General features: G+C 48.1%; 1 protein-coding gene across 1 annotated transcript; it reads right to left on the bottom strand.

Moving 5' to 3' along the window:
* Nucleotides 1-598: 598 nt before the first annotated feature.
* On the bottom strand, nt 599-15080 carry ACTR1A (actin related protein 1A). The gene is made up of 11 exons (XM_027907674.1): nt 14976-15080; nt 9431-9495; nt 8457-8532; nt 7638-7763; nt 6742-6866; nt 6232-6448; nt 5221-5313; nt 3443-3617; nt 2535-2596; nt 2135-2175; nt 599-1752 (listed from the first exon to the last, which is right to left on the bottom strand). Exons 1-11 carry the CDS (start codon nt 15021-15023, stop codon nt 1650-1652), a joined length of 1131 nt encoding a protein of 376 aa, XP_027763475.1. The 5' UTR covers nt 15024-15080; the 3' UTR covers nt 599-1649.
* Between the last annotated feature and the right edge of the window lie 567 nt (nt 15081-15647).

Below are 15647 nucleotides of genomic sequence, written 5' to 3'. Positions count from 1 at the left end.
CTTGGGTGAGCCCCAGGAATGTGGTTCCTGCAGTGGCAACCACCTGCTGCTTACATTCATCTCAGCTGGGGCTTTTCCCTCACCTCCTCCAGCTCTTACCCCATTTCTGTGCCCAAGAGTGACCCCAAGGTGATGGTTGGTAATGAACAGAAAGGAGGTGAACAGGAAGGAATTGCCACCAAGCAACTCCAGCTCCACTGCTACTGCCAGGTTCTGCAGAAAACTAACGGGGCGGGGGGGGGGGAAGAGCACCGAATAACGCACAAGAAAAACCTAAAGGGAAGACAATGGCATGCCCCAACACAAGCAGGTCTGCAGGCTGCCCATGGCTATTAGAGCAGGAGAAGCAAAGCAGCCACCAGGTGAGCAGAAAGGCACGGCAGTGCAGAACACAGCCAGCAGGACAGCTTCCTGCTCACAAACCTGCCGCTCACACCAACCTCTTGGTGGGGTTTATTGTCCTCTCCTTTGGTGCACTCCCAGAGAACAGCGAGGGGTGGTGGTGCAGGGCTGGCTGTTCCGCTAAGCGTGTGTGCCGTGCGCAGTGCGAACATCAGACAGCTGGGTGGCAGGTGTTTAAAGAAGACCCAAAGCATAATTCCCAGGTGCTGTGGTCAGTATTTGAGATATCCTCAGACATTTCAATAAATAAAACAATTTTTACATTACAATGCACCTTCCCAATTATTATTTTGCCCCAGAATGGATAAAGTACACAAGAGTTATGCCTGGCTGTGAATACATGCTCCCTTTGCCCTGACATGGCAGGAAGGAGGGAAACAGCCTCGACTCTTACAAAGAACACGAGAAGTCAGCACTGTAAATCTTGGCAGGTTGAGGGGGAACACACAAGTGCCTTCACGCCCATTCCAGGGCACTTGCTTCCAGAGGAGAAAAGGTATTTAAAACAAGGTACGAGAGAATTAACCGTCTAGTACAACGATAGCTGATTAGATTTGCTTTGTTCTACTCCATGCAATACAAACTAAGTCCTATCGCCAACTTCTCCAGCTGTGGTGCAGACCCCACATCAGGCTAAGAAGTTTCACACGCATACACACACTCACACACCAAAAACAGTGGGGGCAACTGGGCTTAACTGTTGAGAATGTGCTTTCTCTTAATAAAAAATATATTAAAAACAACTTCAAAAACCTACTGATGGAGAAGACACTGCTAAAGAAGGAAGTAGCTATGGGGTCTCAGCTATGTGTTTCCAGACAATCCAGGCATTGCAGTCAGGCTGACTAAAGCCTGCACGAGCAGTCTGCAGTGGTTGGCTCCCTTCTGGCTTGCCAGGCAGTTTCTGTAAGCTGTTCCCTTTGTTTTTGCTTGTTTGTTTTACAGTGACAGATGTGATTGTGATACAGAAAATAAAGGACTGAAATGAAAAAGGAATGGGCCGTTCTGGAGAAATTCAGATTGGTACTTTCTCCTTTCCATTAGAAAAAAACCAAAAACCAACACAAAAAAAAATAAAATAAAAAAGTTAGTAGTACTAATACAACCCTCCTGCTGCTGTCGTCTTTGCTCAGTGACATCGGGGCATGCTGGCGCACACACACACACACAGGCAGCTCTCAGACACTCAGACTCAAAAAAGCGAGTTTAAGTGAGTCTTCGGAGGAGACTGAGGACAGGTCCCAGGGCTAGAAGGTTTTTCGGTGGATGGCACGAGCTCCATCTTCTTCATATTCCTTTTTCGAAACCCACATTTTCTTAAAGGTGTCCAGAGAGGCCAGGATAGAGCCACTGGGGAGAGACAGGCATGCTATGGGTTAGAGGAAAATTCTGGGGACACTCATTGCATCTCTGCAGAGATGGGTTGTTTCTATCATGACACTTGCCCATGTGAGAAAGGTGCTGAGGCTCAGTTACCTGTGATAGAAACGCTCTGCACAGTCACTCCCTTTCCTGCTATCCACAAACGTGCTGGCACTACAGAGCCTGGCGCCAGCTGCCCCCTCCCACATGACCTGCTGACTGCTGCTTCAGGAACACACTGAGAATCACCCAGCTGAGCAACAAAACCCTCCTGACACACAGCACCAGGAGGGACAACAGCATCGGAGACAATGGGCTGCCTCTCCCCAGTCCCCTCCCACAGCAAGACATGTCGCTGTGCAGTACATACCCAATCCATGTGGAATACAATCTCTCCTGAGGAGCCGATATCTGGGAGAAAGAGAGAATCGGTCAGTACCTTCCCAAGCTCCCTGGCACACTGTCCCTACTTTACTCCAGCTAACACCTGACAAACACAGATATGATCTCTCCCAACAGAAAGACACGTGGACAGTCACCCCAAAACAGCCACTGTGGTCCAGGATCCTGGACAGGGGTCATGTTGTCAGAGAAGCTACGTACTTAGTGATGAAACCAAACTGGTTTTCATCACAACAGCAAATTAGTGGGCTGTCTCAGTCAAGTCATTTCAGGTTTGAAGCAAATGGCAGCTGCACTCTCAACAAGGTTCTTTCAAGGTCACAGAACAACACAGGTAGTAAGTGATAAACACAGGAGATTGCTCCTACCCTTATTTTGACGTCCTTCGGAGCTAGCTTCTTCACTTCACTCAACAGCCTGTCACCAAAGCCTACACAAGACAAAACGTGTATTGTGAGCACCTCAGCAAAATCCCAGGTTCCATCTACTAACAATGTGGACGTGTCCTGTGTAGCCCTATTCAAATATCCCAGTCCAGATCTTATAGAGAGACTAAGTCTGGGGAGTCACATAGCACAGCCAGTGAGATAATGGGATTTTCTCTCACTGAGATGTCAAACACTGGCACAATGGGCTCTCCTTCAGCAGCAACTTGAGCCAAGCAAACAAGGTTTCTAGTTAGGACCTCCTCCTTCCCTAGGCATTCCTCCTCTGTCCAGCCCATTTGTAAAGGGAGTTGAATGCAAAGACCAGGACCTATTTGGAGATGTCAACCTGTGGATAACAGACTGATGGATTCTAGCAGAGGGTTATCTTTAGGCCAGTGAGTACCAGCTGAGCCCTGAGGGGATGGGTAGAGACCTTGCTGCACACACATAGCTGACACTTCATGCAGGACCAGGACTGTTGGACTCTCCTGCACACCAGACCTAAAGGAAACGCAGGAGATGCAAGAGCCTTTCAGGTACCTAGTCTCAAATATCCTGAGCTACAGCAGCAGCAATGAACACAGCTATTCAAGTCCTGGCACAGGTAGAGTGATTGGAGGAAAACAATAAAAGCTCTTAAGTCCAAGAAGTGATGTACAAGGGCAGAGGTGTCTTGCACACCCAGAAGGGTGCGATTAGGACTCAGAAAAATCAGGCGGTAACTGTCCCGAGAGAGATGAGTCCCCACAGGACAAGTTAGGTGATCTGGGTTATCTTCCCAGTGTCACATGAGAAGAAAGCAAAAGATCAGGTATGTCACAGCCCACAGAAAGAGAAGAGGCAGGAACCTTTGAAAAGCGTGGATCCTCCAGACAGCACGATGTTGGAGAACAGTGTTCGCCTCAGGTCCATGTCTGACTTCTGAATGGCAAAAACCAGCACTTCATGGAGTCCTTCACATTCCTCCCCGATCAGGTCTGGCCGGAATAGGAGCTCTGGGGCTCGGAAACGGGCAGGGCCAATCTGCAAGAGGAGAAGTTAGCATAGAGGGAAGAGAGCACTGTGGCTCTGTTCACTTCCTACAGTTGCGCCTGCCTTTCTTAGGTGAAACTTCAGAGTAATGAAGTTTCCTGGACGTTCACGCTGGATCATTAGAACCCAAGTGAATGCCAGTTTGGATTACTGCTCCTACAAAGGGTATAATTTCCATTTTGCAGATGAAAGAGACAAAGAAACTTGCTTAGCTCCATACAGCAGGTCACTAACATAAAAAGGGAGCAAATCCAGCCCTGGTACTGGAGGTAAGACCTGTATTTCCTCTCCTGCAACCATTCTGTAGTGGGCTCAGTCTTCTGAGGAATATTCTAACTCACTTTTTAAGCAACTGCTCCTGCACAGCAAACAATTCTAGGCAGGACAAAAGCCACAAATAAAACCACTGCTGAATTTAGTGAGCTGACAACCACCCACACTCCACAAATGATCTGCATAAAGTTTTGCTAGATCAGAGCCTGCAAACAGTTCATGGTCACGCTGCATCCTTACCCATGACTACCAGAAGTTCTTAAGGTTTCTAGTAATGTTTTCTTTCCCTAAGAATTCTAGTGTCCAGTTAGAATCATCGAATCAGATGGGTTGGAAAGGGCCTCTGAGATCATCAAGTCCAATCCTTGATCCACTACCACCACAGTTACTAGACTATGGCACTAAGTGCCATATCCAGTCTCTTCTTAAACACCTGCAGGGATGGAGAATCCACCACCTCCCTGGGCAGCCCATTCCAACCCCTGATTACCCTCTCTGCCTGTAGTTTCCCGGGTCCTCCTTCCAGCCCTTTTTGTGGATCGGCGTGACATTCGCCAACTTCCAATCGTCCGGGACCTCCCCAGAGAGCCAGGACTGTTGTTAAATGATGGAGAGTGGCTTGGCAAGCTCTTCCACCAGCTCCCCTCATCACCCTAGGATGGATCCCATCTGTTTCCATGGAATTGTGAGGATCCAAGTGGCTCAGCAGGTCACTGTTTCCTCCTTGATTACATGGGAGCTATTCAGCTTCTTATTTCTATCTACAAGCTCCAGAAGCCAGATGTCCTCTGGACAACCTGTCTTACTTTTGAAGACTGAGGTAAAGAAGGTGTTAAATACCTCAGCCTTGTCCTCATCTTTGATAACTATGTTCCCACCCATGTGCAATAAAGAATGGACGTTTTCCTTGTTCCTCCTTTTGCTATTGATATATCTATAGAAAGACTTTTTGTTGTCCCTAACAGAAGCAGCAAGATCAAGTTCAAGTTTTGCCTTCATCTCTCTGATTTTCTTTCAGCAAGATCTAACTATATTCCTGAACTCCTCCTGAGTAGCCAGCCTTCTTTTCCATAATCGGTAGGCTCTTTTTTTTACCCTAATTTCCTTTAAAATCTCCCTGTTCAGCCAGACCGGTTGTCTTCCCCGTCGGCTTGCCTTTCGGCAGATTGGGACAGCCTTCAACAGCCTGGGATGAGTTCTGGTTTTTAAAATTATCCACTGCCACCTAACACCACATGAAATTTCCCATCACTAGGCAGAGGGCTGCTCTGGAAACCCTGTGTTTCACATGAGGAATTTTCCCAGGGTGGCCCTTACAAACCTCAATAGTGCTTCCATCTGGCAGGTAGTACTGAGCCTTCTCAGTCTCCAGAGTCTCATCCTTCTGGGGGTTTATTGACAGGTAGCAGGCACGCTGGAGAAGAAACAGTCAGGGAGAGGGAAATGATAACCCAAATACCTCTGGTAAAGTATTTTTCTCAATAATAATCAAAATCCATGTATCCCTTTGGGGAGACCAATTTCAACAGTATTTTGTGCTGAAGAACTGACATTTTGGGCTCACATCAGGTAAAATACCTTGCAATATCCCACTTGTGGTCCCTACCTGCCACAGATTTTGCAGACCCTTGACCCGAAGGGTAAACACTAGTGAAAGATATCAGACCCAGAGAAACTGCAGGACAGATAAATGCAAAATGGATTCTGAACCACTAGCCTATCTTCACCTCCACGTTAACAGTTAATAGTGATTAATGTGACCTTGACTATAACTCACCCAGAATACAGGATGGCTGAGGTTGCAAGGGACCTCTGCAGGTTATCCTGTCCACTCACCTTGTTCAAGAAAGGTCCCCTACAGCTGGTTGTCTGGGACCACGTCCAGGTGGCTTTTTAACATCACAAAGGATGGAGACGCCACAACTCCCTGGATAACCTGTGCCAGCACTTGATTACTTTATTTAACATAAAGTTTATGTTCAGGCAGAACCTCCTGTGCTTCACTTTGTGCATCTTGTCCTGTTACTGGATATCACTGAAACGAGCCTGGCTGTTTCCTCTGCACCCTCCCTTCAGACATTTATATACACTGATGAGACCCTCCCCAACTGTCTCTTCTCGTGGTTCAACAGTCCAAACTCTCTCAGCCTTTCTACATACAACAGATGCTCCAGTCTTTTAATCATCTTAGTGACCCTAGACTCCCCAAGGTAGATAATGGAGTTAGGTGCAGAGCTCAGTAGGCTGGCAATTCCCACCAGATTCCACAAGCTGAAACTTCCCTTGAGAAGAAACACCCTTTTGGATAAACAGAAACAAGACAGGGCATCACCTCCTTGATGGTCTTGACAATCTCAAACTCAGAGGTGGTGTGGAAGTCATAGCCTTCCTTCCGGAGATAGAGGCGCAGGAAGCGTGAGACATCCCGGCCAGCGATGTCAATCCGCATGATGGAGTGGGGCATGGCAAAGCCTTCATAGATGGGAACTGCGTGGGTGACGCCATCCCCGGAGTCCAGCACCACTCCCGTGGTCCTCCCGGTCGCGTAGCTACACAGGGACAAAGGGCCAAGTCAGAACAAGCAACTCAAAGTGAGCCCAAACACGCAGAACATCCACGCTTAACTCAGGGAGCAGAGATTTGACATGAACAGAGGCTAAAAAACCCATCAAAAACTGAGTTCCTGAAAACTCTTCATTACAGAAACTGAATTTCAGTTCTTACATGAAAAGGGGACAAGTCAGACATCATTGAGATCTTCTACAGGTTTTTTTTGCTTTGTGAAAGAATGGATTTCACGGCAACATTCCACAAACACAAATCAAAGACAAAAGACACTTACAGGCTAAGCACAGCTTGCATGGAGATGAACAGTGCTGGCACATTGAAGGTCTCAAAAAACACCTCAGCAGCACGCTCTCTGTTCTTGCGCGGGTTTAGGGGTGCTTCCGTCAGCAGCACAGGATGCTGGCAAAGAGAAGAAGGAGCTGTGCTGCAACAACCAGGAGGCAGCTAGGGGTGTGTTCCTGAAAATTTCTGCTTATTTATTCACTTTTGGAACCACTAGTGTAAGAGGACAGGTAGAAAGGAATCATTTCAGATACTGAGCTGTATTAGATTGTGAATAATCTCAATTAAGTTGGAAGACCAGCAGGGTTCTGGTCTAATTAAGAAGTGTTAGGAATCGTACTCTGTGAGTAACTCTGCCCCATGAAGGACAAACAAGACTCTCAGTGGCAGAAGTCAGTCAGATTAGCCGAAATACACAGACCCTAAGAAAGGGTGAAGGCATTTGGTCTTAGTATGAGCAGATAGAAATATTCCTACTCCACTTATACAACTTATACTCTCAGACATATAATAATCTTTTGGTCAGATCCTTCCAGACCACAGGACTGTGGTTTTCTCCCTCCTCACTTCAAATTATGTCACTGCTGAGTGGATATGCCTGATGTGCAGGCAGAACAGGAAAGGTTAGAAGCACTTGGCCTAGAGCACAATCATTAGAGAGTGTGAATAGAAAATGTGAAAGGCAGATTTTCAGTCAGGTCAGAACATCAGATCAGGAGAGGAATTTTGCTTGGAACTTCTTGTGCAGTATCTCCTGAGAGGTGAAAGAACCTAATCTAACAACAGACACACATTTAGAGAGAAGGGCAAAGTCCCAGAGTTCCAAGGTTCCCGGTGTTACACACACACTGAATGACACCTGTGCCGTTACATAATGAGGTCTCTCACCTCCTCTGAGAATGTCTGAAGTTGGTCTTTAGAATACACATACTGCCAGATGCGCTCCATGTCGTTCCAGTCCTTCACTATGCCATGCTCCATCGGGTATCGGATCGCAAGGAGACCTCTGTGCTCCTGAGCAAACAGAAGGGACAAGAGAACATCAACAAACTCAATCACATTTCTGAGCACTGTGACTACGATTCAGTGTCAGACTCAACTTGAGTTTTGATTCCACTACAAGATAACTTACCTCTATCATACAGGGAAAAACCTGAAAATTAATCACAAACATCTCTCCCAGAGAAGTATTCACGAGATTAGACAAGGCCTTTTTATACCAAGTAGGAAAGTCTGGCATTTGCAGAGCACATTCCATCCTAACACTTTTCAAGCCAACACACAGACACCTATCAAACGGTGGTACTGGGGAATGCAGTTCAGAGGGCTCACAAGTGTGAGACCATATGACTGTGTGTTGACAGAAACAGGACTGTGGAAAGCAAGCTTCGTGTCCATGCCAGAGAGATACAGGCAATCAAATAGGATCCATTTCTAGAGATCCCAGTCAAAAAGATGGGGATGTACTGATACAGACCTAAAGGTAGCCTAGAAAAAAAAGTGACATAGAAGGTCTTGGGAACAAGGTCTGTGGTCAGCAGATTGGCCCAAGAATTTCATAAAGCTTCCCACTCCACCTTGGACACACACAGAAGTGACAATCTGTTCTGCTCTTCAGGTCTAACACTGATAACCATGGAACCACAGCCCCTCCTTAGAGCATCATACCGAGATATATGGAGAAGTGTAGCGTGCAGGTGTTCTTACCTCTGCCTTTGGACCAATGAAAATGTCCCCTTCTAAAGCACCAGCCATAACACGAACGTGCTTTGGTCTGCCCACACTAGAACAGAGACAAGAGTATAAATGCTTCTACAGAGGGCTCAGATGCACCAAAGCATTACGTACTCCGTGCTCCTCTCTGTCCTAACCATGCTTTCTAAAGCAATGGGTGGGTCTGGGGGCACTACCAGGTGCAGACAGACCCAGGTTTGCTCTAAGCTAATCTCAGAATCAGAGGTGAAGATAACAGACTGCAGACAGTTTCAAATCGTTGGGATATAAGCCAGCTGAGTCTGGCCACATTTTCGCTGATGACTCAGGGTTTACCTATTCCAGTGGTGCCTGGGATGAACATGGCCAGGCTGAGCAACTGTCTGAGCTGACAGATCCACATGGAGCTGTCTGACTTCAGGCAGGCTTCTCAGATTAGACATTTCTGGTCCTATACCCCACCACCTCATACAGATCACACTGCTTAGAACACAACTTAAAAATTACTCATTAAAAATCCACTCCATTGAAAATAAAAGTCAGTGACTAATAAGAGTTCTTGATCCAGCAGTCTTCATCCTGGCAAAGCTCTCAGAAAACTTCCAAGGAAGTCTGTCAGGAATCAAGACACTGGACCACCAAAGAAATATAGAGATCTTCACACCTCTCATCTCAACTCTGACTTTTGCCAGGTCCTTTTCCTTGTGTCGACAGAGTAAAGAATCCTACAGGTTTGTTTGTGTGTTGAACCTGACTAAGTGATAAACCATCTTTTATGATGTGTGTCCCCCCTGGCAAAACCTCAAAGTACTGAATAGCAGAGATCTCGTCTCCCTGATGCTTCTTTGCAGCAGGAAGAAAAGAATAACTCGTTTCTCCAATTACTAAACTGGACCATTCCTCCACTTTATGTATCAAAGAATTGGTAAATATTACTTAGAACTTACCAAGACCAGCAGAATACTTACTAGTTGGGAAAGCAGTATTTTGGTATTTGATCGCCCGCAAAACCTGCTTTAATCACACCCGAGCCCTGTGGGAGCAAGAGACAAATGCATGAGCTTATCATTCCCTCCATCATCCTCACAAGTTTTAGAGAAGTAGCAAAGTACATCAGCACTGCCAGATCCCCTCCTTTCTACTTGGAATAAAGCTCCCTAGGGACTGACTCTCTGGGCAGGGTTGGAGATGGGAAGTGCCAGCTTGGCCACTGGAGGGGGGTGACAGGCAGTGACACATCACACAATATCAGCACAACCACCCAGGCCCTGGCACTGCTCCGTGAGCACACGCAGACACTGCTCTGTACACATCAGTATTCTACCCAGTGCTACTGTGAGGGGTGCAGGAGACTGAATCCATGCTCCACAGTTTTCTATCAATCTCAGATACTCTCTGGGTGGAAGAGAACACTCCAGAAAGTCAGGCAAGTGCAACTGAACCCAGCTTCAGGGGGTATTGGGAGGATGAAGACTACAGGCGTCTCAGAAGTAGATTTGGAAAGGATGGAAGGAGGGTAGATAAAGTCAGAGAAGGGAGTAGGAAAGCACTATGGGAAACAGGTTGAGTGGAAACTAGGGAAAATAAGATCAAGTGGTAGATAAACAAGCTAACACTAAGGAGGCAGGCCCCAGAAATGATAGAAAAGACACTGGAAACCAACCCAGCCTGGTGTCTGGAAAGGACAAAAGTGTTGGTCAAACTGCAAAGGGAAAGGCGGGGGGCAGGAAGTGCAGCTGACGAGACATGGCTTATTCAGAAGGAATAAGGAAGAAGAGATGAGGTATGGCAGTCAGTAAGGCACAAATCCAAAGAGCCTTCTGCAACATTCAAAGCAGCAAACATAGAGTGGGTAAAACCAGCCACAGCAAGGTCCTGGCAGGGAGTCAGTGCCAGGCATCTGGCCCTGCAGCTCCCGTCCCTGTCCGGAAGCACCCTGGGAACCCCTTCATCAACTTGGATCCATGCTGACTCCTTCCCCTCCTCCATTTCCTCTCCCTGCACAAGGGAATGACATCTTGAAACAATGAGCAGCTTGCAGGAACACCCAAGTTTTGCTAAGGAGCAGATTTTCATAGGATCTCCTTGGATAAGCCATTTCACTGTTAATCCCAGACTAACATGGGAGCAAGCTCTTCTGCAGAAAGAGAAGCAGTTCTGCTTTACCCCATACTGGGATCAAAGTGTGCGAGTCTGCACTGTGACCTGTGAAGTGCCTGTTCACTCTCAAGGGTTCTGCAGCAGGACTGCTCTGTTTTTGAGGCCAAAAAGACATTTTGGTTGTCCTACAGCATTTTAAAATGAGTAGCAACACAGCTCCTCTGTAGTTTTCTGCTTCTCACCACCTCTGCACAAGTCAGGAGGCTGAGGCCGGATGAGTTGCTCAGGGCTCTGCAAGGCAAGCCCTGGCTGCAGCGGTTCCGCCATCCCAGTGCCAGAGGTTACCAGCCAGAGCAGGCTCAGCAGAAAGGAATGTGGGGTGTCCCCAGCCTTTCCTGTTCACAGTTCAACATCTTCTTGCCAAGCTACTTCCATCAGCATTTTCAGCCGGGAAGCCGGGCTCTGCACGGAGCATGTGTGCTCTGCCACATGAGCCAGGGCACTCCTGCCTTGAAACCGCCAGAGTCAGGTTTGCCCGTACGAGATGAGTGTCAGGAACACTCTGCAAACCAGACCTAGTTGGTTGTAAAGCATATGGAAGGTAGACTGCTTGAAATCTCGTCTCTTGATAAACACCTGCACCCAGACTGGCTCCAGGAGCACACCCAAGCCGGCACCTGGGCAGGACTACTCCCTCTTGGCAAGAGGGACTCAGCCCCAGTTGCATCCCAAGGTCTGCACTAACTAATACCAGTGCGACAAACTGGCCTGTAAAGTGCTAAAAAGAGTTCCCATGAGACAGACTCTCTTCTGGCTACTCCCTTCAAAGTGAAGTAAGGAATAAAATAAACCCACTATTTTGATTTTTCTTAGCATAGCTTATAAACAACTCTCTACCTGGGAAAGAGTACCATACTTTGTCAAGTCTCAGAGCAAACAAGCTGAATGCAGTAAACTTAACCACATCAGAATATTGCACTTCTTGAATATTTTATTCAACATAATGACTGATCTTGCTGCCAGCACAGTCTGCTGCTGGGAACTGGTTTCAGGAGAACAATGATGCTCCTATTTTTATTTAGAGATTGAAACTTTCTTACGCTGGACCAAAAACTACCTAGCACGTCCTGCTGAGATTCCCAGCAAGTTATATATTTTAAGATTTCCATACTGAAGTTCAAAGTTAACTGAATGTCCCGGTAGTTCAGAACTCCTGTTTGGAGTCAAAATGACTGCTTTGAATGTGGTCGGATGGGGCTTCAACACAGTTGTGCTTCCAAGCGCCTGGGAATAAACCAAGCACAGCTGTTTGCCACCTCCACACTACAAAGACCTGACAGCACTTTCTGACCTATTCAATTTTTCTTTAAAAGTTTTACTTCTTTGCAGATATATGTGCACTGAGTAAATGTGTTTATTATAGACCAGTTTGAGATTCCTACACAATGTGGAGAAAACATTTAAATTTTGAAGTAATCTTGATTCAGACGGTTTAAAGACCTGTTTTTCCATCTTTGTTTCAAATAAGAAAAAAAAATGCATCTTCTCTTCTGTTACAAACTCTGATTTACTAGAACTTAAAAGAAAATTTACATATTAATATGCTTCCACCAGTAAGTATCTCGCCTGGGCTTTCATCCAATTTTTTATTATTTATTTTTTTACTTTAATATGAGCAAAAGAATAAAAGAAGAAAAACTAGATGTAAAATGTACAGGTCAAGGAAGACAAATTCATGGAAAATTCCTGTGAGTACCACGAAGTAACTGAATATGCCTCATCCTCTGGCTCTGTAGCCAGTCAGTTACGGATTCATTCATCTTGATGCATGAATTTAAATGGAAATCACCAAGACTCAATCTGCTGCACAGCACTTTCTATGGAGAGTGCACGTTTCATATTGTTGTAAAACTCTTATTAGATACATATTTTATAAGATCAAGAACAAACCAAAGACACAACAGGCCTTACTGACAGCTCAGTTGCTTAAATGCCACCACGTAGACTACAAAGCCAAATTTTATCCTCCTTTTATGAAACAAGGGATAATTTCACAGAGGTCAAGGAATTCACACTGTCTTAGGCCACCTCTGAGCTATCTACATGTGCATTAGGTTCAGCAGGGCTCTCAAACCATACAGAGAGCTTCTGGGACCACAAGACAAGAACACAACTCTTAAGAATTAGACAATGAAGAGCATTAAGGTTGTGCTGAGGTACAGCTCAACCCTCTCACTGTATATTACAAAACTCTCCCTGCTGAAAACGGGAGCACTGTTTGGTAAGAGGAAAAAAAACCTCCTTGTTGAGTTTTTAGCTACATCCTTTAATGGCCTTTTGGAAACACACAGATACCGGAGCTCGTCTGGGACTGGGGAGGGGTCAGGCTTGTTCACCAGTTCAGTACCTCATTTCCCCCTTCCCACCCTCCCACACACACCTGTCTGAGGAAAAGCAGCAATGGAAAAGCCGTGGGAACGGCAGTACCTGCTCTGTGCAGCTCCACTTCCCATCCTGCCTAAATTCCAAAGAGTACCAAAAATGCAGTGTCACCACAAGGCCCCTCGGCCTGCCAGCGTTCGAGGCAGATGTCACAACAACTGCTCCATTCTACTGCTTGTGCAGGGAGGGGAAGGGAGAGAGCTTGCTTATCAGGGGAGCAAGAGGAAGAACTGGCTTTTATAAGACCAGCTGATAAAATGAGAAAAGGCACAGAGTCAGCTGCTGGCACATGAGCCCTTCTTCAGCTCTGATGCAGGGGTGGCAATCATTGTGCTAAATAAGAGGACACGTTGAAATTAGATACAGGCTGTTACTGTGTGACCGTGGCTCCACAAACTCATCCTCACAGCACCAGAACGCCTAGAAATAACTTTAACAATCATCTCATCACTCGACAGCACAGCAGGATCGGTGCTGCTCTGGCCATCTCTAAGAAGAATCAACCTAACACACTCTTTAACATCCCCAATAAAGAAGATACATGTTTTCCTCAACATGGTAAATTATACTGCTTAATCTCACTTTCCATTAGATGCTTTCCTTCAATGTCTAACCTAAATCCCTCTGCTATGATTCCAGGGAAAGAAACAAAGCCAAAACTGTATCAGAGAGCTCAAGGCGTAGAAAGGAAATAGGGATCAATAATACAGAATGGGTCAGAAGAATAACTGGCTTGATCTGAGAACACCTACAATCGTTCACTTTATGGGGACATTAAGGAATAAGCTGAGAAGTGCCAGGCTAGCAGGTCCACATGTCATATAGCAAAAAGATTCAGCAGAAATTAAGCTTTTGGAGAAAGAAAGGAGCACAATACTGACCCTTCAAAACAACAAAATCTGAATCCCTGGCAGCAGAGGTCAGAAGGGAGGAGCATGGATTCGTGACTCACTACACTAGAGGAGGCTCCCTCTAAGATACGCCCTCCCACCCTTTCCTGGATGGTTATTCCTCCTGGGAGGCCGCCAGCTTGGATGAGGCAAATCAGAACTGCACCCAGAAGTACCCAGGCATGGAATCACTGTCATTCATCTCCAGCCGAGCTATTGCCCACACAAGTGCAGGTCTGCTTTGTGCTAATGAGCAGCACCACCAGCTCGGAGCAGCCATCTGCAACACCACACCACGCTGTCAAATTACAGCTGATGCAACCCGTGCTGGGAGGAGATCCTTCAGGAGCACGGAAATCCATGCCTTGGGAGCGGCACCCCCTTGCTGTGACCGCCGTGCTGGATGCACCGGAGGAAATGCAGTATGGGGGGTGTGTTCCCCTCTCGCTGGGGCCGTGATGGGGAGCCGGCTGCAGGGCTGCATGCCCCGCACGGGCCAAGGGAAGAGTGGGGACCCTCAGGGGGCGTGGGGGACCACCCAAGGCCTGACAGGACCCGCGGGACCCCCGGCCCTGTCTCGGCGCAGAGCACGCCGGGAGCGCGGCCATGACCTGGCCCGGCACCCCCATTGTCCCCCCGGCACAAAGAGCGGTGGGGCGGGGCCGGGGCAGCCCGGTGTGACTGACAGCTCCCGGCGCCAATGAACGCAGGCGCTGCTGCGGCGGTCCCGCCCCGTCCCGGCAGGTAGCAGCCTGACTGACAGCCTGCGCAGCCAATGGGGGTGCGCCGCCCCTCCCCATCAGTGGAGGCCCGGTGGTGGCGGGGGCTGCGCCCCCCAGCGCGGGGCAGCGGCCCCGCCAAGGGTGACTGGCAGCCGCCCCAGCCAATCGCGGCGCGCCGAAGGGTGGCGGCCCCGCCCCCCGAGGACGCCGTGCGGCGCTGTGCGAGGGCCGGAGGCGGCGGCCGGGCCGGCCGAGGGGGGGGGGGGCGGCGGGCGGGGCGCGGCCAGCCCCGATGACAAAGGGATTGCAGGCCCTCCCCGCTCCCCCCGCTCCCGGGACGCGCGGGCGGCCGCACTCACGTTGTCTATCACGACAGGCTGGTTCGCTATCACGTCGTAGGACTCCATGGCGAGGACCCGCCGCAGCCGCCCGTCAGGGAGCAACAGCCCAGCCCTCGGCGGCGCACGCGCGGAGCGGGGGCGCGGCGCCGCCTGGGTGATGTATTCCAGCGGCCGCGGCGCCTGCCGGGAGTTGTAGTCCGGCGCAAGGCTGCGCCCGGAAAGGCGTCATTCCGAGCGCGGGGCGTGCCGGGAGTTGTAGTCTGATATCGGGAGCGGGGCGCGCCGGGAGGCGGAGTTCGGAAAAAGGGAATGCTCGGGACACATCAGCGGCCGGGAAACCGGTGGATGTTGTGGTCCAAGGGGGAACTGGGCACTTCCACCAAAAACGCTGCATCACAATTGGTGGGTTTCCACCTAAGAGATTTTCGCACACTAATTTTTTCTAATAGGAAGGGAGAAAAAATGGTCCCATCAACTTCTGGAGAGAGGTATCTATGACTAAGGAAAGCATTTAATTGTCCCATTATTTCATGGGATTATCTCTACAAACTGCTGGTCCTAATACATCTCTTGCCTCTGAGAAATGCCAGTTTCTCTGCATTTTTGAGACATGGCAACCACAAAAGAAGTGTTGGCACAAAGGATGCAGATCACAGGCATTTTGGTATTGAACAATGTGTTTCCTACAGT

This window comes from Empidonax traillii, unplaced genomic scaffold, assembly GCF_003031625.1.
Source record: "Empidonax traillii isolate 1590-97213 ecotype Southwest subspecies unplaced genomic scaffold, ASM303162v1 scaffold27:size3997909, whole genome shotgun sequence".
NCBI classification, from domain to species: Eukaryota; Metazoa; Chordata; class Aves; order Passeriformes; family Tyrannidae; genus Empidonax; species Empidonax traillii.
Note: the sequence above shows the minus strand (reverse complement) of the source record. Positions and strands in the feature narration are given on the sequence as shown.

Bases quoted from the DNA above. Each gene is read 5' to 3' on its own strand.
- ACTR1A (XM_027907674.1), bottom strand. From the start codon at position 15,023: ATGGAGTCCTACGACGTGATAGCGAACCAGCCTGTCGTGATAGACAAC. The intron at 6,449-6,741 runs GTAAGTGTCTTT...GTCCCTGTGTAG, and splicing joins ATGCAAGCTGTGCTTAGCCT to CTACGCGACCGGGAGGACCA. The intron at 5,314-6,231 runs GTGATGCCCTGT...TTTCTTCTCCAG, and splicing joins TTGTCAAGACCATCAAGGAG to CGTGCCTGCTACCTGTCAAT.